Source organism: Schistocerca americana, chromosome 1 (assembly GCF_021461395.2).
Source record: "Schistocerca americana isolate TAMUIC-IGC-003095 chromosome 1, iqSchAmer2.1, whole genome shotgun sequence".
In the NCBI taxonomy this organism is placed as follows: domain Eukaryota; kingdom Metazoa; phylum Arthropoda; class Insecta; order Orthoptera; family Acrididae; genus Schistocerca; species Schistocerca americana.
Window position 1 is genome coordinate 1,178,696,057 of NC_060119.1, and position 25,483 is coordinate 1,178,721,539.

Genomic DNA, 25,483 nt, shown 5'->3' on the forward strand with positions numbered 1-25,483 from the left:
CACTGCTCACTTTATTAATTTGAAAATATAAGTTCGTGAATTGCATAGAAGTTCGAAAAACGCTTCCATTTCCAATGTCATATACCTGCAAATTGCAATGACTAATTAGAGGTCTATGAAATGTGTGTCAGTTTCACCAAATTATCACAAAAAGTAAAAAAAAATGTACGTTAATTATCTGAACATATTTTTGCCAGGCAGATATAACTGCTTCAAAGATTTTCATCAATTTCACTGTGCTGGCTAATATTACGGAACAAAACTTCTAGCATTCGAATGACCTGTCTGTCGCCAGAAATCTCGCAGTTATTCCTAAGCTTTCGTTAACAGACAGATCTCTCATCAACGCATTTCCTCTATTTTTAAGACGGATCGACATTAATAATTCGTCGTATGATGCAGGACTGAGTAGAAAATGGTTCGGGAACGTGACTTTGATTTCAATTAGTGAATTAGCATGCTGTCACTCGCAAATAATTCTTAGCCATCTTCTGACCGATTTCCTCTTCTTCCTTGTTTTCTGTCGTAATATCAGTATAATGGCGGCATACGCTTTCTTTTGGATGTCCGATATCTTAACCTTGTAAAATCGCCTTGCCAACTGACAATATTAACAAGAATATCTAAGCTGTGTGGGGTGCTTCAGTACGGTGGTTTGACAAACTAAGGGACCGAAAACGTTGGTAGCGGGTATAAATTCCTTTTTTTTTTTTTTTTGTTTTTTTCTCCTTCCCTCTAGATTCCACTACTTAAATTCAAGCTACCATCAATCGTGCTTTAATTATTTCACAGGCGAGATAAGCCGGGTGCAATGTTTTCACACTAACAAATGCAGTCAAAACTGTGTTACCACAGTTGAATTCGCTTAGTTTTGTAGAACAGGTTGATCAAAATTTCGTATGTCTAAACGAGCATTTAAAAAAATACTATCTTGACTGTGCATTCTTTTCCTCCTTACACTTTCATTAAAAGACACACTTAAAAAAAAACTAATGTTGCACTGATCAGAAAGCGAGCGAGTACATACAATTAACTTAAAACGGAAAAAGGTTAACCATATTTGTATTAATATTTCCAACGCACAGTGTGTTTAATTAGGGTGGCAGAAGCAAATTTTTGAAGGATTTGTTAACTAAATCGTTCAAGGACACACACTGAAAATATGGATGACCGCAGAATAGTGTCTAATGTATTATTTAGCTCCACAAAATTCATTTGACTGCGCACAACATACGAGTAAACCGTCTTGTAATAAAGAGGTTCTTCAGCGCCGGCTAGAACAGCTGTTTAGCGCGTTATGTATTAGTGTGTCGGCCGTCAACACTCAAATTAAAATTTAGCTATTCTATTTTCAGCACCCTAATTTGTATCAAGCGAACTGGATCATATCACCCTCTTGTTCGCCATGCCAGTCTCTGTAGTAGCTACAAATCAAACCAAGAATCAAGGCGGTTTAGGTTAAATTTAAAACTCTTGCTATCTGTCAGACGGTTTAGTCGTATGTTGTGCACATGATCGAAAATTTTGTTGATGCATATTGTACTCCTTTCTGAGCTCCTGACACAGTTAACAGCGTGTAATAAAGACAGTTCTTTCCTCTTGTGGTAGGCATGGACATGATTGTTCTTATTAAATTGTGATGAATTTAAAAGCCTATACACAGAAATGCACCTTCGAAGACGCAGTTACAATGGCTAACTCTCTGAAGATGAGCTGCTGTTCCCGCGCCCATATTGTGAACAAGATGACCATCGGCGAACACCACATATTCCTACTTTCGTTATGTGCAATCTGTGCTTCCTTTCTAAGTGATGAGTTACACCAGAAAACTGTCTCATAAGACATTATTGAGTGGAAGTAAGCAAAACGTGTTAGGAGGTTCATTCGTCTGTTTCGATGGGATACCCCACCCCCTCTTTTTCCATTCGGTGGTCCAATTCCTGGTTTCCTTTACCATCACTATCCACTCTTGGACTGCTCACCCCTCCTATACTTTACGCAGCTTCGGGACGTCACCCGCCCACTGCCCGTCATCGGGTGGGTTTACCATTTGGGCTTTGCCTCGTTTCTGTTCGCAGCAATTTCCATCTTCCTTCTTCGTCTTGTTGCCCACGTTCCCTCCCGAAAACGCACGCACGCACAGTTAGTTCATCGGCGACCCGAGATTCGGATGGATCTCTTCCGATGTTTAAAAGTCTCCATCGCTCCGCTTGTGTCCCATTGTTCTGCCCATACTCACGGGAGTTTTGGGATGCCATTGTTTTTTACACCGATGGCTCTAAATCCACCGATCATGTAAAATATGCCTTCTCGTCTTCCTGTTGGCATGGAACACCATCTCTTGCCTGCTATGTGTGGAATGTTTACTGTGGTACCTCTGCTTCATTTAATGGTCGCGCGCACCCCCCCCCCCCCCCCCCCCCCCCCGCCTCACAAGTTTGGTTTTGGATGGACTCGATAAGCAGCCTTCAGGCTGTCACAAAGTGTTTTCCCTGCCCCCTCTTGGTGTCTCGCATCCACGACCTTCTCCTCCCCCATCTTGATCATGCTGCTTGTTTGGTTGATTTCCTTCAGGATCACAGTCATATGGGTATCTCAGGTTATGAGCTTGCTGATGATCTGGTTGGGAGGGGGATGGGCAGCGACCTACCCCTGCTCTCTGTGACCCCTCCAGGCCCTGGTGGATTTGAGGTGTCATGGCTCCACAACAAAATCCTTTTTCCTCAGTCGTGGGCTGGCTCTCGAGGAGGCCATCCCCTGTCTAATAAATTTCGTGCGATCAAGGGGACCCCACCATATGGCATTTTTCCCTCCGCCTCTCCCAGTGGGAAACTACCATGCTCTGCTCCATAAAGAGTTGCCCTCCCCCTTTGTAGCTGCAGTACCCCTCCTCACAGTGATCCCTACTTTGCTGGACTGCTGCCACCTTTTGGCCCTTCACACTAAATAGGCCCTCGACTTCTCTTATCTCAGCTGTTAGTGGATGACCCTTGAATGGTTACGTCCGTCCCCAGTTTTCTATGTGAAAGTGGTTTATACTCCCAGATTTAAATACCTGAATTACCTTCGCAGTTCGCATTTGCATCGTTTTGGGAGGACGTCAGCCGTGTCTCCAAGCTAGCCACGTATTCCTCACCGTTCTCCTACGTTTTGTCTGGACTTTTTACCGTTTTGTTTCCCCCATTTCTTGGGTCCTTCCCTCCTGGTGTTCCCACAGTGTCTTGATAATGGTTTGGTGTGTGCATTGGGATGAGACGGCGATGGTGCTGGTGCCCCATTGTCCTTAGCGCCTTTGGGGTGCCGCGTGCTGTCGTCCATCGCCACCTCCCCACCCTGCCGCTGCCCCCCCCCCCCCCTCCCGTTCCTTTTGCCTTTTTGTTTGCCGTTTTTCCTTTCCTGTCGACTGGACTGTGCTGTTTGCGTTGTTCCTCCCTTAGTTTCTGTCGCCTTGGGTCATAGGACCGACGACCGCGCTGTCTGGTCTCTCCCCCACTCCCAGTCAACTGATCATAGTTTGTTTCGAACAATAGTAATTACACTACACGACGAGCAAAAGTAGCTGAACTTCACTGTGCGAGCAGCCCAGTAATATGCCTCTTCCAGTTCAGCTTTTTATCGGTATGTACACTCGAAAATTTGGAGCATTCTACCCTGTTTACTGATTTCTGTACATGTGCTATGTCTGTTGTTGGTTTGGTTCTGTTTATTCTACAGAACTCAGCACAGTGTGTTGCCCCAAAATTTAGGGAGAGGCCATTTTCAGAGAACTATTTAATTCCTTGAAAAACATTAACAATTTCGTTGTTGCCTTCTCTCGAATGATTTATTGAAATTTAATATCGTCTGCAGAAAGTGCCAATTCTACTGGGTGATCAAAAAGTCAGTATAAATTTGAAAACTACTTAAACGACGGAATATTGTAGATAGATAGGTAAAAATTGACACACATGCTTGGAATGACATGGGGTTTTACTAGAACCAAAACAACACCCCATATTGCTAGCGCGTGAAACATCACTTGCGCGCGTCGTTCGGTGATGATCGTGTGCTCAGCCGCCACTTTCTTCATGCTTGGTCTTCCAGGTCCCCAGACCTCAGTCCGTGCGATTATTGGCTTTGGGGTTACCTGAAGTCGCAAGTGTATTGTGATCGACCGACATCTCTAGGGATGCTGAAAGACAACATCCCACGCCAGTGCCTCACCATAACTCCTGACATGCTTTATAGTGCTGTTCACAACATTATTCCTCGACTACAGCTATTGTTGAGGAATGATGGACATATTGAGCATTTCCTGTAAAGATCATCATCTTTGCTTTGTCTTACTTTGTTGTGCTAATTATTGCTATTCTGATCAGATGAAGCGCCATCTGTCAGACATTTTTTGAACGTTTGTATATATATTTTTTTCCTAATAAAACCCCATGTCATTCCAAGCATGTGTGTCAATTTGTACCTCTATCTACATTATTCCGTGATTTATTCAGTATTCAAATTTATACTGACTTTTTGATCATCCGGTACTTGGTGAATGGTAATTGGAAAGTTATTCACATTTATATAACAGGAATAAGAATGGACCAAGAATTGAATTTGTGGGACGCCGTAATTTTTTCCCCAGACACTAAAATTTTCTCACCTTCCAGCGTTGTTTGTATTATTCAGCACAAGTGAAGCACGTGACGCGTGTCGCAGGCCGAAGCTCCGCCGGCAGCTGGTGGTGTTCGTCGGGGTGGTGGTGCTCGGCGCGCTGGCTTTGGCGATCGTGCACGTGTGCTACCAGCTGGCGGCGCGCCACGGCGGCGCCACCGTCGTCCTGGTGCCGCCCAACCCCGAGGTGCCGCAGGCGCCGTCGCCCTCCACCCTGCACCGCTTCTCCAAGGCCGCCGTCTGCTCCGACGCTGCGCCCTGCTCCTCCATCGGCAGGTACGTCTCGTCACAGCCTAAGTGAGGGGCCCCACCGCAAGCACTGCACATAGGGTTGGGTTGTTTGGGGAAGGAGACCAGACAGCGAGGTCATCGGTCTCATCGGATTAGGAAAGGACGGGGAAGGAAGTCGGCCGTGCCCTTTCAAAGGAACCATCCCAGCATTTGCCTGAAGTGCTTTAGGGACATGACGGAAAACCTAAATCAGGATGGCCGGACGCGGGATTGAATCGTCGTCCTCCTGAATGCGAGTCCAGTGTGCTAGCCACTGCGCCACCTCGCTCGTCACTGCACATACCAGGGTCCCCCTGACACAGCGATGCCCGTTACGGCGTTCGCACTGTCAAGTGTCACGCTTCCTCTAGGGAGGTGAAAAAGCTCAGAACGCACACGCCGACTCGCGGTCGAGCCAAGGTCAGAGAGCGGGTAGGGCTCGGCGATCCATTATAGCTGGATCAAGCGAATGACTAATGGCTACTCGTTAGCAGGGCAGCTACTGTGGCGACAACCAAACGGAGAATGAGATCCGTAACGCCTTCTGTTTACTGTTGCCACCGTATGTCGTCTATGTTGGACTGTCATAAGGAACTGTGACTTCATGGCAATAAAAGTTCAAATAAAACAATTATTTGCGTCAGTCACTCGTCATTTCGTCCCACAACGCGTTTCTACAGCTTACACCCTCATCTTCAGGTAGAACAATGATATTCTGTTCTGTATTTGCTAGTTCGATGTCGCCAACTGGCAAACATGTATCACAGTATCATCGTTCCATCTAAATCTACATCTACACTCATACTCTGCAAGCCACCCAACGGTGTGTGGCGGAGGGCACTTAAAGTGCCACTGTCATTACCTCCCTTTCCTGTTCCACTCGCGTACGGTCCGCGGGAAGAACGACTGTCGGAAAGCCTCCTTGCGGGCTCTAATCTCTCTAATTTTACATTCGTGATCTCCTCGGGAGGTATAAGTAGGGAGAAGCTATATATTAGATACCTCACCCAGAAACACACCCTCTCGAAACCTGGATAGCAAGCTACGCCGCGATGCAGAGCGCCTCTCTTGCAGAGTCTGCCACTTTGCTAAAAATCTCCGTAACGCTGTCACGTTTACCAAATAACCCTGTGGCGAAACGCGCCGCTCCTCTTTGGATCTTCTCTATCTCCTCTGTCAACCTGACCTGGTACCATCCCACACTGATGAGCAATACTCAAGTATAGGTCGAACGAGTGTTTTGTAAGCCACCTCCTTTGTTGATGGACTACATTTTCTGAGGACTCTCCCAATGAATCTCAACCTGGCACCTGCCTTACCAACAATTAATTTCGTATGATCATTCCACTTCAAATCGTTCCGCATGCATACTCCCAGATATTTTACAGAAGTAACTGCTACCAGTGTTTGTTCCGATATCATATAATCATACAATAAAGGATCCTTCTTTATGTATTCGCAATACATTACATTCGTCTATGTTAAGGGTCAGTTGCCACAACCTGCACCAAATGCCTATCCGCTGCAGATCTTCCTGCATTTCGGTGCAATTTTCTAATGCTGCAACTTCTCTGTATACTACAGCATCATCCGCGAAAAGCCGCATGGAACTTCCGACACTATCTACTAGGTCATTTATATATATATTGTGAAAAGCAATGGTCGCATAACACTCCCCTGTGGCACGCCAGAGGTTACTTTGTCTGTAGACGTTTCTCCATTGATAACAACATGCTGTGTTCTGTTTGCTAAAAATTCTTCAATCCAGCCACACAGCTGGTCTGATATTGCGTAGGCTCTTACATTATCAGCCGACAATGCGGAACTGTAACGAACGCCTTCCGGAAGTTAAGGAAAATGCATCTACCTGGGAGCCTGTATCTAATATTTTCTGGGTCTCGTGAACAAATAAGGCGAGTTGGGTCTCACACGATCGCTGTTTCGGGAATCCATGTTGACTCCTACAGACTAGATTCTGAGTTTCCAGAAATGACATGATACGCGAGCAAAAAACATGTTCTAAAATACTACAACAGATCGATGTCAGAGATATAGGTCTATGGTTTTGCGCATCTGCTCGACGACCCTTCTTGAAGACTGGGACTACCTATGTTGGGCTGTCGTAAGGAACTGTGACTTCATGACAATAAAAGTTCAAATAAAACAATTATTTGCATCAGTCACTCTTTATTTCATCCCACAACGCGTTTCTACAGCTTACACCCTCATCTTCACGTAGAAGAATGATATTCTGTTCTATATTTGCTAGTTCGATGTCGCCAACTGGCAAACATGTAACACAGTATAATCGTTCCACCTGAAGAGAGGAAGTGTAAAGTCTCGAAACGCGTCGTAGGGTGAAATAGTGACTGGTGCAAATAATTGTTCTATTTGCACTTTTATTGTCATTGTTGCCATATCGCTCTACCGTCCAGGTGCGAATTACCAGTCAGTTGGGGACAATACTTACGGCCGGTAACGTAACAATCGTAATTCGCTTTCTTTGTTTATTTCCTGTGAGCAGGGTATTCTACGCGACAGAATGTCAGAAACTAGTTAGGAAAGTGAGAAGAAAACTAATGAGACCACTATTCTAAGCACACCAAACACTGCCCGTTCACGGACAGCGATTGATTGTATCCGCATACGAAACGTCCGGCTCTTTTTCCCGCAGTCGTATTGTGTTTACAGGCTACAGTCAACGCAAATACCTCCAGAGAAGACTTCATACACTGAAATCTGTATTCTATGTCAACTAATTTAGATCAAAGAAACTACAGACGTAGGCTACTAGTGGGCGTAAATTTAAATCTCTGAGGAAGCTTGAAAGTTTGTGCCAGACTGTGATACGATCGCGGTCCCCTGCAGTGCCACCCGAACACAGTGCTCATCGAAACTGCACGAACTTGGTTCAAAATGGTTCAAATGGCTCTGAGCACTATGGGATTTAACTGCTGAGGCCATCAGTCCCCTAGAACTTAGAACTACTTACACTTAACCCACCCAAGGACATCACACAAATCCATGCCCGAGGCATGATTCGAGCCTGTGACCATAGCGGTCGTGCGGTTCCAGACTGTAGCGCCTAGAACCGCAGGCTGGGACTCAAGGTTATCGGCGAAATGCCGCGAGTAATGAGGATAATGGACAAGAAGTACCACATTGGTAACGTGAGGATAAGAGTTGAGAATTTGAGTCTGACAGGTGGTCGAATCTGGTCTGGCATAAATTTTCAATGCCCACTCGCAGCCAATGTCTGTAGTTTCTTTGCGTCTTAGTTCATAGTTTCTGCTAGATCAAAATGGTGTCCGAAAGAACAAACACAACATAAAAGGCGTGTTTTTTTAAGTACCGTTTTGAAATTAAAAAAAAGACGTGCTAAGACATCTCAATTTTATTTTTACATGAAAGCCTGTACCTTAATCTACTTTTCTACATAATTTCCGTCAATATTGAGGCACTTGTCATAACTTTGTACCAGCTTATGAATACCCTCCTCATAGAAGTCTGCCGCCTGACTTGTTAACCACTGAATCACCACTGTTTTGACTTTGTCATCGTCTTGAAGACGCTGACCGCCCAAGTGTTTCTTCAAGTGCAGGAACAGATGGTAGTCACTGGGCGCAAGATCGGGGCTGTACGGAGGATGATTTCGAGTTTCCCATCGAAAAGATGTGATGAGATCTTTGGCCTGATTCGCCACATGCGGACGGGCATTGTCTTGCAGCAAAACGAGCCCTTGCTCAACTTCCATGGACTGTTGCTTTGATTCTGGTGTGACGTAGGCCACCCATATTTCATCGCTCGTAACGATTTGGTTTCAGAAATCATCACCGTCGTTGTGATACCGCTCAAGGAAAGTCAATGCACTGTCTAAACGTTTGGTTTTGTGCACATCCGTCAACATTTTCGGTACCCAACGTGCGCACAATTTTCGGTAATTCAAGTGCTCGGTCACAATGCCATACAAAACACTACGAGAAACATTACGAAAGTCATCCCGCAAGGAGGAAATCGTAAAGCGTCTGTTTTCTCTCATCTTATTGTCCACTTCCTGCACCAAACTTTCATTAACGACCGAAAGACGCCCACTCCGTTGTTCAACATGCACATTTGTGCGGCCATCTTTAAATGCTCTCACCCACTTTCTTACCATTCCATCACTCATAATGTTTTCTCCGTAAACAGCACAGATCTCACGAGGAATATCGATCGCTTTTTAGGCCGTCAGCACTAAGAAATCTTATAACAGCCCGTACTTCAGTCGGCGGGACTCACCACGATTATCGAAGGCATCTTAAACACTCAGTACACGACGTAAAGAAGGAAGAAGCAGACCATAATGGCGTCAGTGCGTAGATTAAGGTACAGACTTTCAAGTAAAAATAAAATTATTGAGATATCTTAGCACGTCTTTTTTAATTTCAAAACGGTACTACTTAAAAAACACGCCTCGTATATATCAACTAATTTATCTTTCTCTGAAACACTTTCCTTGCTGTTGCAAGTCTGCATTTTATATCCCCTCTACCTCGGCTGTCATCAGTTGTTTTACTGCCAAAGTAACAAAACTCATCTGCTGTTTTTAGCTTATTGTTTCCTAATTCAAATCCCGCAGCCTAGCTTGATTTAATTCGACTACATTCTGTTACCCTTGTCTTATTTTTGTTGATTTTCACAATATTTTCTATTTTCAAGACGCTATCCATTCCATTCAACTGCTCAACCAAGTTGTTGGACATCTAACATAATTACAATGTCACTGCCAAACATTAAAGTTTTTATTTCTCCTCCATAAACCTCTATTCTCCTCCCAAATTTCTCCTGTGTTTCCTTCACAGTTAGCTCAGTGTACGGACTGAAAAACATTGGGCATAGGCTACAACCCTGTCTCACACCATTCTCAAGTACTGCTTCATTTCTTCGTCCTTAAGGTGAAAAAAGTAGTTTGCTTCATGTACAAGTTATGAATAACCTTCTGCTCTCGGTATTTAATACCTGCTATCTTCAAAGTTAAAGAGTGTGTATTCCAATCAACGTTGTTAAGAGATTTCTCCAAATGCACAAATTCTACATGGCATCCTGCCATTATAAGATGGTCAGTATTGTCTCAAGTGTTCATACATTACCCCCAAACACAAACTTATCTTCCGGGAAATAGATTTCTGCCGGTTTTTCCGTTCTTCTGTAAATAATACTGACAATATTTTGCAACCATAACTCATTAAACTGATACTTTGATACTATTCACACCTGTCAGCACCTCTCTTTATGGGAACTGGAATTACAGCATTCTTCGTGAAGTTTGAAAGTATTTTACCTTTTTAATGTAGCTTCCACATCAGGAGGAAGAATTTTGTTCTGGCTGCCTATCCCAAGATATCAATAACTCTCCAGGTCTTCCAGTGCTCTGCAAAATTCTTCTCGCAGTATCATATCTCATTTCTCATATTCACTTCGTTCCTCCTCTCTTTCTACAATATTGCCCTCGAGATTGTAACCGCTATATAGACACTCTACACATTCCTTCTGCTTCTCAGCTTTCCCTTCCCTACTTAATACGGACTTGCCATTTGAGCTATTGATATTGATACAGCTGCTCCTTTTTCTCAAGAAGGATCTTTAATTTTCCTATAGGTTCTACTCATTTGTTTAAAAGTTTGTATTCCCATTTAACTACTTCATTCACTGAATTTTTTTATTTCCTTTTATAAAGTGAATTCAATATCTACTGTGATATTCAAGGATTTCTACTGCACCTTGTCTTTTTACCTATTTGATCCTGTACTGCCTTCACTATTTTATTTCTCCAAGCTACCCAGTCATCTTCTACTGTATTCATTTCCCACGTTTGTAGGTGATTGCCTAATGCTTCCTCTGAAAAAACCTCTGGTTCTTACAGTTTACCTCAGGAATAGTTTGCCTCGGGAACATTTATTGTGCTTCCTGAATACCATTATAACAATTGGATGGTAGCTAATGTCACAGGGCCAGTTTATTCAGTCATGCAGACTAGCATGCTGCTACTGAAAAGGCTGCTTGCTGCTCTGCAAGAATGACGCGTCTGTCTGTCCTCTCTAGGCACCACTGCATTGTGGTTATACCTCCCGTATGGCCATCAGCAACGTTGTCATGCAACGTGTCCTACTGCGACGAGATCCATGGTTCATGGGGTGTTGCAATTTAAAACATAAAAAAAAGAAACTTGAAAGCTAACTGGTTTACTTCATTGTTCGGCACTTACGCAGTTTAGGGGGTACATGTGCTGATCACGAGAAAAGTACCTATTTTTGAAGGAAACGCGTATTTCTGAAGATATAAGCATATATATGCACGGAATACCAAAAAAGTACAATAGTTTCTGATTTGTGGCAAGCTTACAACACCATAGGTAACTTGGGCTGCAATCATCTGACTGTTAATCATTCGCTTTATTGTGTCGATCCCTTTACAAACGCAACCATAAATCACGTTGTATCAGTCTGGCAAAACGCTAAAGAAAAAAATTAAAGGCGTTTCGGAACTCTCCGTGCTATGCTGAATAACTACCTGGCGGAATTTCTCTGGCGTCAACGTTTTGGGGAAAATCCATTCCACAATTTCATTGAGCATGTTCGAAAAATCTATCCTAATGCTGCAAATTAACTTGAGGTAGCTGTTTTTATCTAATCTGTGATTCGAGCTTTAATGTATATCTGTGAAAAATAAACAAATATAATTTTTTGAGAAAATTTTGTTATTAATTCCAGCTTTTTTGCAAAAAAAAAATGTTTTTGAAATTCCGTGCATACATATGCAATACATCATTTTTGCTAAAAAAATTTGAGACGGTTAATTGATCTTTTTTTGCATCCATATGAAAATAAGTACTTTTTTGGTGACGAACGCGTCGGATATGACTGTGACACACAATTTTTGGAATAAAATTTTTTGGTATTCTTCAGAAATACGCGTTTTCTTCAAAAATTGGTACTTTCCTCGTGAACAGCGCATGTACCCCCTAAACTGCATAAGTGCCCATTGTTCTTGCTATACGTTCCCTGTTGCTGAGTTTTCGATTATGTATTCCGGCTGGTCGTGTTTAAAACGTTCTTTAAAAACTTTCGCAATTGTGATAAGTGTTCCTTCGTGGTAATAAATTCCTGCGCCCCTCTTAAATGCCGACGTTGGCTTGTCGTATCCAACCGCTTACTACTCAGAATTCGCCTGTGACGTCTTCCGCACAACCTCAAGCGCCAAATGCGTTGCCTCCGTCGAGAACGCCGGCAGCGTTTTCCGCCGACCGGTTCGTTAGCCCTATTCTGTATCGTTCATACCGATCTGTGTAATAGATTTGTCTCGGTAGTGACGTCATAGTCGGTTCTTTACTGAAATATCCTATTCAGTAAGCTTCTGAGACCTGTTACCGAAGGGTCCTCTCACCGATTTTACAATTGTACCGAGAGGTTTTGGATTTCGGTGTGGCCCTGTCGATCGGTGAGCTGTGGTTTATGTACACCTATAATTTGTTATTTTAAACTTATTTAGCGGTTTTAGCTTTGGCTTTAGTGAATGTGTTACTAAAGAATCACCAGAGGACGCATCCGGTTGGAAATTGAGTTCATAATAGACTATTTTCCTTTGTTAGAAATATGGTTAGGTTAGATTGTTACAGTGAATGATTACATTAAAAAAAGTTTTCGGTCAATATTCTCTCAAAATACGTGTTGTTTTTATGTAAATAAGAGTTTAAAGATCATTAAATATCAAGACATTGGCTGTGCTTACGTATATTACATGAGTGTGAACTAACGTTACTAGTGACTTTGTGTACTTTTTCCCACAAATGGTTTAGTTGGTGATTATCGAAACGTGTTCATAACTTTCGACTAACAAAGGAAAGCAATCATGTGAAGCTTGATATTGGAAACCTTCCAAACTATCATGCATTTATGGCTTACGCAACACCGTTTGGCAGCGAAGTCGGCCTACATTTCTCTATGCTATAGTAGAAGAATTGAGCATTACGTTCCAGGTTGTTTGATCAGTGTGAATGAGAATAAGATGGCATAATGCGGCATTTACGACAGTTTGCAGAATACAAATACGCTATCGTTATTATGCATGTATGGAAACATGCGGTCGGGGTAATTAAAAATTTCTGTGCATTTCAGCTGAGAATCATGGAGATGGATATACTGCGCCTGATACAGTTAAGGCGCAAGAGCGATGAGGGCGGGCACGTCATTTAGATGGAATGCGGCGTCATGGCAACGTAAACACAACTTTTGGAACTTCGAAGAATAGCGCGCCTTTGTCGTCTGCTAGCCGCTTTGTGTTCGTGGCGCTGTGCGCGCTGCAGTGCGCATGCGCGGGTCTGCGGCCGCTTGCTTTTGATTGGCTTGCGCGATGCGAACCGACAACAGCCCTTCGGTTCTCTAGACCCGAACGGCATCGCTTCCGAGATGCATACTGAATAACGCAGGGGCTCTAATTCGAGTACTAGATCGTTCGGTGCTCTTGTGTACCGAAACGATCGGTACAATGGCGGAAAGATACAGATTAGGCACCCTGGTGGACGCGGTCACACTGTAAACGCCGCAGATAATACGACAGTGTGATTCCCGCTGTTCTTGGGCGGAGTGTGATTCCCGCTGTTCGCGAGGCGCGTGTGGGGTTCCCCAGTGGACTCGACACCTAACACCACGCCCAACTTCTACTGGTGCTGCGTAGGCCCGAATCACGCAGCTACCAAAGAGACACGCGTTTATTATTTTCTAAGTTATGATGCTGCGTCCCTCTGTGCCCCCATTTCACACGGGACGTCGAAATGCCGCAAAATGTCTTCCAGTGTCAATCGAGGAAGCATACGTAATGGACAAATACAGAACGTACAGGTAGCGCGCGCTATTCGCACTTAGTACACGAAATTTCCTTTAAAAAGAGAAGCTTCTGGGAGCCGAACGGCTTATCAGAGGTACTTTCGCGGAAATGTTAAAGTAATAATTTCCGTATCTGGTTCCACTCTTGAGATGAACTAATGCCAAGAGCGAAGATGCCGTGACAATGGCCATTCTGAGCCTATTTTATATAGTTAGTTTACTGTTTACTACAGCTAATTCGAACTCTGGGTTCCTGTACGTCTGTTAGCTCCTAAAAAAGACAGTGTGAGAATACGTTACCATATTTGGAGGTCAGAGTTTATCCAATTTGTTACTAAACGACGAACTGCACATTGACAATGGAAAATCTCTTCCAGGAACAGAAAAAACAATTTTTTTGCATTTGTCTGGTTCGAGTTATTTTGTATATCCCAAAATATTATGCGGCCATTTAGTGGGAACTTCTTAACGCGCAAAAAAGAAAGAAAACGCGTATTCAGTTACCTGGACCTGGAAATTTGTTGAACCTGTTTTTGGGATATACTCAAACAAGTGAAGGTTGAAACTTCCTGGCAGATTAAAACTGTGTGCCGGACCGAGACTCGAACTCGGGACCTTTGCCATTCGCGGGCAAGTGCTTTACGGACGGGGCGTGAGTCGTGCTTGGGTAGCTCAGTCGGTAGAGCACTTGCCCGCGAAAGGCAAAGGTCCCGAGTTCGAGTCTCGGTCCTGCACACAGTTTTAATCTGCCAGGAAGTTTCATATCGCCGCACACTCCGCTGTAGAGTGAAAATTTCATTCCAAGTGAAGGATTTTTCCCCACAGACCATTACATGTCAAGAGGGATATAACTAAACTTCACTCGGAGTGATATGGCTTCTGTAGATATGACGTACTTCTTCTGTTGTGATGTTTTGAATGTCAGTTGTATGTATTTGTTCTTCAGCAGCGGCTTCTGTTATCTATGTTCAATTTGAGGTTTGGTAATGTTCAACCCTTTAAGATCCATTTGTACTTCTTTAAACCAGTTGGTTTTTGTCTTTTTGTTCAAAAAGTAGCCAAGAAGTATGTGCCAAAGATCATTGATGCCTCTTAATCAATCCTTATGTATAAAATATGTTATTACTATATCACTGTAAAAGAAACTTTAAGGCATTCTGATGTATTAAAAGCCATCGACGTTTTTATTAATCATACTTTAGCTGCGTAATTTTGATTTAAAAATCGTGTACAATCACAATCTCACTAAGCGCTACTTGTGCTCTGAGTGTCTCGCTGTTCATACCGCAAAAATGGAAGAGACTCTTCGTACTTCGTAGTGAAACACCGTTAATGGCTAGAAACAAGTTGGTGTTAATGTTTTTCAATAGGTTACACAGGGAAAAACAGCTTTGACAGTTTTTGAGAATACGTACCTAATATTTGTGGCGTAAGTGGTGGCGTGGTAGAAATATAAACGAGTGGACAGGTGGGTGGCGGTTCGAGACCCGTTCGTTGTGTTCTACAATTTTTTTTCTTCAGATGCATTGTAATTAACTCATACTTAAACATCATTTTTTTTCAGGAAAAATGCAGGTCTTCTAGTTTCTAATTACACGCAAAATTCTGCTTTCAGTTCCAAACACACACTCTTCATTATCGATATTTTATAAAAGATTGTTAAAGATTTTGAAGGTAATAAAAATTACACAGTTAAATTCTTTGGAGAAAAATGAAAACCTACGTACTCTTTGTTAGAATATGCCAATTGTTTTATAGGACAGATGTGGTCTCTCACAGAGTCACAGTGAAAAACGTCCTAGAAACATGGAAAACAATTTATACGGCGTCGCGCACACTGTAGAAATGCTGCGTTTTTGCAGTTGTCACATTAACACTGCGATCTGAACCGAATAAAAATGATCTGGAGCCAAGTAAAGGGATTTGTCACGAGAAATAACAAGATATCTAAGCTGCCAGACATACTGGAACTAATGCACCAAGCTTTGTGACGCGTCACTGCGGAATGATGGCGAAATGCAGAATAACAGATGATAAAAGAGGAGGAGAAAATGTGGACTTCTTGGTGGCTTGGGATTCGGTTGCTGATCGCTCTGTTATCAACGTAATAGTACTGTAATGTGTTCCACGGAGTCCGATATGGAAGCAGTTCAGAGATTACCAGACGACTGACTGTAATACCTTCAGTGGCTTCAATAATTAACTAGATGGAAAAATTCCAGCAGTGCGCTTTTAGGCCACATTACCTCTTGCAGAAAAATTACCCTTGTTAAAATCAGGAATTTCCGTAACTTTTTTATTAAAATACAATGTTAGCTAAGATAGAGGTGTGGTAATCTGAGAAGCGTATCACCTGAGTTTTACCATGTATTTTTTCGTTCCGTTTAAAAATTAAATGACATTCAAAGCTCTGTTATTCTCTGCTCATCGCTTTTTACGTATTTATTGCAACTGTTCACATCAATGCAGATAATCTGGATCACTTGCCTGGCCGGTGCTGTCAAAGTTACATGCGCCGGTAAAGCTGTTGCCCCGTATTATCTATCGCTGAGTCGATGTACACGTAACGCACAGCATAAAACGTATCCTCATTAAGTACTTTATTGTCCTCGCTACAGCTTGACATTCATTCCACGTGAAACGAAATGCAATGAGGTTCCAGCAAACGCGGAAGAATACATAGTGTCATGTTTACATCTGGTTTATTCTTCCGATGAACGGAGTATAGTGGACTGGACGGCACATCATCATGGCGCTGACGGTGGAGGTGTTTAAATATGCTTGAAACACTGTTACGAAATCATCCCAATCAAGTATATTTGGGAGGGTAAATTTGCTTTTTTTTTTGTTCTGTTTATTATTTGAATCTCTGTTCACTTTGCTTGTCTCGGCGAAAAGCACAACCCGTGACGCATTAAATTGCAGTTAAACTTCACGCATTTATAACTGCTGTACGTTAAGTGGAGATCGCGAATATTTTTATTTTATAAACTTTGCGACCTAGCGTGGACTTTCTAGTATGTGCCAAAGACCATTGATGCCTCTAAATCAGTCCTTACATTCTTTTGACAAGTTTTCGTGCAGCGTGTGTTAACGCGACACTTCGCTACACGGTGCTGACGTGAAAGTAGACTCATCGGCACCTCACATAATTTTGTCAAACTCACGTTTTAAACCACGCGTGGCAGCATCCAAAATGGATTTTCTCTCTGTAAAGAGAGTGCGCCGATTTGAAACTTTCTGGCAGGTTAAAACACTCCGCAGGATCGGGACACGAACCTGGGACATTTGCCTTCCGCGAGTTGTCAAAGCATGACACACGACCCGCCTTCGCAGACATACAGTAGAGCTGTTACTGTCCAAAGGTCGTGGAAGTTCTCCTGCATACCTTGCGGGACTAGCACTTTTCAAAGAAAGGATATTGCGGAGACTCGGCTTATCCACAGTTCGAAAGGTAGGACATGAGGTGGTCATGGAAGAAAAGCTGCGAAAGAAATAATAATCTAGAGCTAAACAGACACGCGAGGAAAAATGAAGAGTTCGAAAGCACCTGAGTGGATGGTATGTAATGTTACAGTGATAGATAATAGTTCCTGGCCACCCATATCTAAGCGGGCAGCGATCTGGATCACTGTAGACTCACGGGCTGGTCGTGAGTCTTGCTTTGATAGCTCAGCCCGTAGAGCACTAGTCCGCGAAAAGTAGTACTTCCGGCACAAGTTTGAGGAGTCAGTATGTTCGTCAGTCTCATTCGAGACGAAAATATATAACTTAATATCAGGGAACCAGGGTCCTAATTTCGGCCGGAACGACGTTCCAGCACCTCCCTTGGATTTTTTGAACGCACTGGAACAAGTCGGCACCGGAGATATAAAATAATACACGCGTATTACATCGCAACGTAACTATAATTTGCTACTACGCCGGCACCAGTGAACAAGACAATGGGTGGCAATAGTGATGACATGGGCAGGGGCATGGGTGTGTGTGTGCGTGTGTGTGTGTGTGTGTGTGTGTGTGTGTGTGTGTGTGTGTGGTGGGGGGGGGGGCGCTTGCGATTGGTTCCGAAGTCGTAGAAAATTATTTCCCATTGTAAGTTTTATTTAAGGTTTCCATAATCGAAACGTGATTTTCATGGCTTGGGGGAAGGGAAGGGGCAGGGGTTGGGGTTGAAAAGGTGCATTCCTGCACCAAAAATATTAGAAATTAACCATTGCAGGAAGGGTTCTATGCCGAATACTTGCAGAAGCATATTGGAACGAAACTTAGAGGTAACAGACCAGATTTATAAATACGAGTGTATAAAAAGTTATTTCTATTTTTGTTTTTTTTTCTGTAGCGTGCTCGTTGGTATGAAATGGGATAGCTCTAGCATTCCACAAAGATCTTGGAGAGCCGATAGATTTGCTTTTTTAACTTTTGGCTGGCCACGTCAGATAATGTTTGTCACTTGAACCGCACGATACTGTCTTATAACTTGCGCATCACACTTGTAAAAATATTTACACAGTTATCATAATTATCAGTGGTCTCAGGAAGTCGTAAGTAATAGCTGCATTTGGTTATCTGACGGCCTATTAACAGTTACCACTTCGAACAGTTGTTTACTTAAGTCCCCAATCTTTAGTAGATGTTTAGTTACTTCGACACACACACACACACACACACACACACACACACACACACACACACACATAACTACCTCCTATTTTTTGTATCATCAGTAGTTGTGAATTGTTTTTTTTCGGTTTGTAGAAGTAGATTTCAAGAACAATGCTGTAGTTACGTTTTATTGTTAAGCCATCTGCAACAGAGGAAAAAACGCTCAGTGGTGCAAAGCGTTTTTTGGAGTAACATGATTCGAGCACGCAGTAACTGTCCGCTCTACAAGTACACACGATACTCAACACTGGAAGTGGAAGAGGGGAACTCGCGCCTTCACCGGCAAGAGTGTGGTGGGGGAAAGACCGAAACATTTTTTACGACCTATTTATATATTGTAATAATATTAGCAACTACTAACGAGAATCAGTGTATTTCAAATTTTCATACATGAAAATACAACTGGAGCAGCTCTATTGAAGCTTTCTAAAGTTTTATGTAACTTTCTTTTCTCCACCAATCAGAAGCGGGGGACCCAGTGGCAAACCGCTGACGCATGCGCCACAGAAGCTTGAAATAGCCGCAGCGGCAAGCACGAGCAGCGTTTATTCTGTGGGCAACCGTTGTGGTGATAAGTCGTTACAGTCAAGTTACTTTAAGTTTTGGTATTCAATATGTCTGAAAGCCATTTTGACGAATACGAGCATTACAACTACGAATACGATAAGCATATATATTCGGGCCATAGCGGAAAACAGCGTACGAAGAAAGAAGCTAGTGAACACACAAACCATTTCGATCCTTGCGGACATTCAAGGAAGATTGTTACGAAGCTACAGAATGCGGAGCAGAAGAAGAAGGAACCTGCAAAAACTGGCGGCGCGAAAGTCCAGTGACGTGTAATTTGGAACTCTTCGGACTGATTATATTCTTCGGTATTAAGAAAGTGGACTTTGAGTAGAACAATGTGGAAGTGTTCGGAGTGGAAGTGATGTTCCCACAGTTACTTGAAATTCGCTGCGTCCATCAGAAAGCGGAAAAATCAGTGGAGTGAGAACTGTGCCTCGCCTTAGTCATGTCGACGTTTTTTGCCTTTGTGTACGAAGGACTTATTTAATATTATTTCGCGTCATGAACTGTTTTCCTTTGTTTTGGGAAAAGACTTCAAGTGATTTGTCTTGTGTGTGCAAGCTTCGTATTGTAATCCTGTAAATTAAATTTATTGTTGAAATGTATCTTTGTTTATTATTTCATTCGTTTTGATCACGTTGCTCTTGGATGTCTTGAAGGTTGCCAGGTTATTTGCAGCGCTGCGGTTGGTCCTCATTTTCGTGGACTGGTTTATAATTTTCTGTGCCTCATTTGGACATGTTTATTTTGCATACAAATTAGTTATGCATTATCACTTGATTTTTTAAATACGTGTTAATTAATGTTGGATTGTCCATTGTGAATGCATGTTTTTGATTTTTGTAGAGATATTCTTCTGAAGAATGGATCTGTGGTTGATGCAGCAATAGCAACTTTGTTTTGCAATGGAGTTGTGAACTGCCAGAGTATGGGTCTTGGTGGTGGTTTCCTGATGACATTGTACATAAACAAAACTGCTGTTACGCTCAATGCTCGTGAAACAGCTCCAGCGCAAGTCCGAGAAGAACTGTACGACGACGAGAGCAAGAGCCAAATAGGTAATTGTGAATTCAAAATGAATAACTCGTTGAGAAATACTTGAGTTGTTCTGTCTTGGAACGCTATCTGCAGCCAATTCTCTTCTCCAGATAATGTAGATATATCGATCTGACACTCAAATGAATGTCACATATTATTGGTTTGTTAGGTTTTCTGTCGAAAATTAACTCGTTCGTTATCCCATTCGACTGTCGAACAATATTAACACCGAGCTGCTCGTTTGTATTGCAATAATATATTCGTTCCTTGAAGAACCTATCTCCAAAATGTCGTGGTTTTGAGTCTTCCTTGTTAAATGTCAGCGAGTGGTAGTAAAAATCATAATAAACTGTAATGTTAACTAAACTTTCCAATGAGGTCAGTGAAGTAGAATGTACGTCTGTGTATGGATTCTTGAAGGACATGTTTAAGTGGATATACCCTAAGTAGAATTGTTGTGTAATAATGGGTTTAGGAGGAAGATTACTCCTTTGTCTTTTAATTTTTTTTGCTGTCATGCTCCGAAGTTTCAGAATACATTTGGCAATTAAAGGAGAGAACTATTGAATGATAAATTATGCCAGGTAAGTCAAAGGCACAATAATTAATCCGTTATGGTCCTTAAATGAGCATTAGGCAGTAATACTTTGTGTGTTGTTAATGGAGATGAGGATGCAGAGGGAGTTCTAGATGTGGCATACAGGTTGAGTACAGCAGAAATTAGTAGCTGAACTTGTGCCTCCTAACGTCCTGAGAATGTAAGTCTTGATGAGCTACCTTTTCCAAGTTACTTCTAAGAGCAGTTGTGAGGTACTTATGTACAAAATCTTGGCTAGTGCATGTTACAAGCCGTTTCAGTGGACTGATTCTATACATCCCATTAATACTTCTTTAAATTGTGGTGTGTTTATATCAGTGCATCGTAGGATTAAAGCAAACCAACCAAGGTGAACTGACCATGTACAGGGAGTCTCCATTGGTGGAAAGAGATTTAGGGTAAAAATTTTGTTGCTGTGGTGATGAAAGTACAATTTTCCTATCTTTTACTACAACAACAAAATCTGTGATACAATACGCATACAATCAAAATAAATTTTTGATCTACTACTCAAGAAATATCCATAAATGAGCTTAAGACCTGATGCAGTTATGGAGGCAGAATGTACACATTTGAACTGTAAGTTCATTACCACTTTCTCACAGTGGCAGTAACTGTAGATATGTATAAGAAGGCAACAGACATGACTTCAGATGATAAAGAGAAAAATATTGTTCAAGCATTAAATCTCCAGTGTGTCATTATTTGGCAGTGCATTTAAATATTAAAGATAGCTTCATAATATTCTACCACATAGCTACCCTTGTGAACAATTGCTTAATTCATAGATGATATGTTTAGGTATGCAGTTACAGCTGGAGAAAGGCAAATTATCCATAAATTTGGTTTTCATCTCTGCGTTTTTCAACACAGTGGTTTGGTGTCTTGTGATTATCAGGACTGGTTGACATACTCTGATGCATACACTTCAGTACTTTTCTCAGAACTCCATATGCTGTTATGTTTCTCAAACAATGAAATACAAGTAGACATGCGAAGTTTCTGGGACTGCAGAGATCACATCAGTTGAGAAACTACTGCATAGAATTAATGAAGCAGCTTGGTTCAGTTGTATTTCCAGTACACATGTTAAATTAAAAGGGAGGTTTAAAAATGAAAAAAACTAATTTATTCTGCATATTTCCATTCACTGTTTTGCTATGGAATCATTTTGTATGAGACTCAAAATGACCTTAGTGAAAAAGCATGAACATAACACTAGGACCAAAAACTACCTGTACAAAGATGTCAAGGAAGTTACGGGTGCACATGCAGGCGACAATCTACCACCACAATAAATTTGACATTGTCCACTGGATGACGAACATTAATCATCCTTCACTTTAAATGTCAGTGGATTTTAAAACTAAATTAAAAGATAGTTGTATTGGGCAACTCATATTCCGGTGACAAATAATCCCTCCCCCCCCCCCCCCCCCCCCCTCACCACACACACACACAAATTCTTCAAATTAATGTTATAGATTATAATTAAAATTAACACTTTGATGCAGTAATTTGTCGTTTCATTATTGTAAATCTTTTACATCCCAAAGAACCTCTCCTTGGGATCCATGGAATATGACTAATGTAATGTATGGGCTAAAGTTATCACATTTTTATCATATTAATTCTCGGTGAGTGTGAAGTTCTCATGCCAATAGTTACTTAACTGCCACACTGATGCATCAAGAACAGCAGGAAGAAGAAAATATTTGGTAACCCTGAGAGATGCAAAATTGAGGCTGGATTAATATATATAATTTGTGGCTCGATTGCAGTTTTTGCAGGGGGGGGGGGGGGGGGGGGGGCGGCACAGTACTGAATAGAGGTAGTTTCAGCAGTGCAGTGCAGCAGGTAGATGGTCTAGCTCAAATAGATAACTTCAGTTTACTCCAAGCATAGTAGGAAGGTGCCACGTCCAGAGACGTACTTTTTGCTTTCTGTTGTGCATCTCACTTTTTTAGAGTGAAATATTGTAAAATTTACTAATGAAATAGCAGGTGGGCAATGAAACAAAAGTTGATCTTCATTGGACTGTGTAATTGTATAACAATGTGGTTGTTGCAGGAAGTCATGCAGAGTCCTTTAACTTTAATGGTGTTTCTCATATAGATTGGATAAACAGAGATAAACTTTCACTACCTTAAGGGATATTGCTTGGTCAATAAATGTTGTAGAACATGTGGTAATTGTGTGCCCTTGCTACGAGAAAGGGGATAAAGTATGAAAAAAATTGCTTTATCAGTAGAAACATTTTTCAGTTACAGAAATCAGAATAGATAATTTAAATAACTTTCTATTCACCAATGACAGGAGGACTGACAGATCATTTTTAAGAAAAAGTTGATGCCTTGTGTATGAATTTGCAAATGTAATTTGTAAATGTGGGATACATTATTTGAGGTGGCCTTATTGTCAATTATATTTGTCTGCGAGTATAGTCAAAAAGTAAATTGTTTACTTCGATCCTTACATTGCAACTGCTTAACTGAGGTCGCAAATGAAAGGTAAACAGTAATAGTTGTCATTTGAACTAGAACATCTCAACTTGAATGTAAGAAAGATTTAGATGATAACTTTGCAGTGATTCTAAAACAGCTCTTTAAAAGACATTGTGAACTATCTGAGTGTATAAGCCAGGGTGGAAAATGTGCATAGTAAAAAAGTGGACTGTTGTGTGTATGTGTGAGATCTATTTATGAGCAAACACGGACAGAAGAGCTTTAACCCACACGTTTCTCCATAAATGTTTTATCCTTCGGCAGCCGATAGAGTATTGGGATGGGGGGTAGATAGAGGGGAAAGACAGTCGAGGAGATGGTATATGTGTTTGTGTAGTCAGTATTACAGTTGGTCTAAAAGTACAGGCTCTCAAGTAATTGAGAAAATGCCCAAAACTGGCAATTAAATTAAGCCATGCATTAAAGGTATGAAGCAACACTACTCAGTGTAAAAATAAGGTATGGATATTACTAAAAATCATTTTTGGTTTGGTGTAAAGCAAAAACCGGCAATTAAAATTCTTCTCTTGTAATATAATCGACAACTATAATTTCAGCAAAGCCAGCAAGTACATCTAGCTTTAGATTAATTGAAGAGTTGCATTTATGGATTAATTACAGCAGTGTTGATAAGTTCATCACGCAGATGCCGCCTGGCCCCCCTTTCCCCCCTTTATGCTGTGTTCCAGAGGTATTGAAACTTACAGAAACTGTGGTGAATAGTCAGTGTAAAGTATTTCGGAAAAGAACCATCCGTCTTCAGTGGTAGTGCAGTTCAGATAATGTTTGAGTAGAATTAAAACTGCTTTGTCAATGCACTGTGTTCCATGTGACTGGAAACCGGATCACTCAGTCTTGCAAGTGGCCGACTGCTACTGTGGACTTGGTCCAGGTGATACACAGTGGCTGCAAAATGAGCAGCATAGTTGTTCATAATAACACCATAGAAGTGAAGAGCTGTTTGGTGGACATATTGTGATGGAAGAATGAGTGATGAGCAGCAGTGTTGTGGTAGTTTTCGCAGTGGCTGACAGTTAATAAAGGCTTAAAGAAAATATCTCTCAGTAATAGTAGTAGTAGTTTCCCAACAGCTTTGCCTTGTTAAGACAGCACTATCACATGTCACTTAGTGTTATGCATTTAGCAACAAGCTTTATTTTGGAACTGAATATTTCATCGGATGACTATATGTTCACCACTAGTTAAAAAAGAATTTATACCTGCCTGCACCTTCTATTTGTGCAGTTGTAAAAGTCGTTTTCACATATACTGAGCTCACATAAAATGATGTAATTCCTTATATTGACAAAAATAAGATTATATTGGCTAAAAATGACAGAATTAGGGATTCATTGGTAGTAAGGCTACAGCAGTTTATCTTTTGTTGAATCCTCAACAGAAGCAGCAGCAATTAAAAAAAAAGAGTAATGGTAAACTAAAAAAGATGTAAAATAACAATTTAAAATATAAGTGAAATAAACAACTAGACCAATAAAGAATGTTTAGATATTTTATTAGGTATACTGCCAGTACTCTGACAGCACATAGTTACAGTTTGTTTTCCAAAAAAATTGTATTTCAGAAACCAGCTTTATTACAAATGGATGCATGTAGCCTGAAAGTTGCTTTAGTTTATGTTGTAACAAAGTTTCATCAAGATTGACAATTGTGAATGTTTCTTCGTTAATGTGCCCCAGGGAACTGAGTTGTTCTTACTGTATGTAAATGGCCTGGCAGACAATTTTAATAGTAACTTAAGACTTTTTACGGATTATGCTGGTATATATAATGAACAACAGTCTGAGAAAAGCTATGCAAATAGTCAGTCAGATCTTGACAAGATTTCAGCAGTGTGAAGATTAAAACAACTTCATTTAAATGTTCAGAAATGTAAAGTTGTACAGTTCAGATAATGGAAAATGTCATATTGTATAATAGCAACATCAGTGGGTCATAATCTGATTCTATGAACTTTTAAAATACATGGGTTTACTGATGTACAGAGAGATAAAATGGAATAATTTCTTAGGATCAGTCATAGATAAAGCACGTCGTAGACTTTGGTTAAATGGTAGGACACTGGTGAAACACACTTGAGACTACAAATGAGATTGCTTACAAAACACTTACCTCATTCTGTGATATTAGTGAAGTGCACAGGACCCCCTCCTATGTAGGATTGCAGATATGGAATCTACACACAGCAGAGGACAAATTGTCAGAGCTTTGTTTGTCCAGTGGGAGAGTGTCACTGAAATTCTGAAAAACCTGAAATGTTTGACAGACACAGACTATCCTGCAAAAGTCTACTTTCAAGAAGCAGCGGTGGA

The 25,483-nt window shown here is 41.4% G+C and overlaps 1 protein-coding gene across 2 annotated transcripts in view; it reads left to right on the forward strand.

The window, feature by feature from the left end:
• Positions 1-25,483, forward strand: part of LOC124619658 (scoloptoxin SSD14) — a 531,056-nt gene that overhangs the window by 459,277 nt on the left and 46,296 nt on the right. For both annotated transcript variants that reach the window (XM_047146202.1, XM_047146192.1), the window contains 2 exons: positions 4,696-4,926; positions 19,860-20,071. In XM_047146202.1, coding sequence (XP_047002158.1) covers positions 4,696-4,926; positions 19,860-20,071 — 443 coding nt within the window. The remainder of the gene's footprint in view (positions 1-4,695; positions 4,927-19,859; positions 20,072-25,483) is intronic.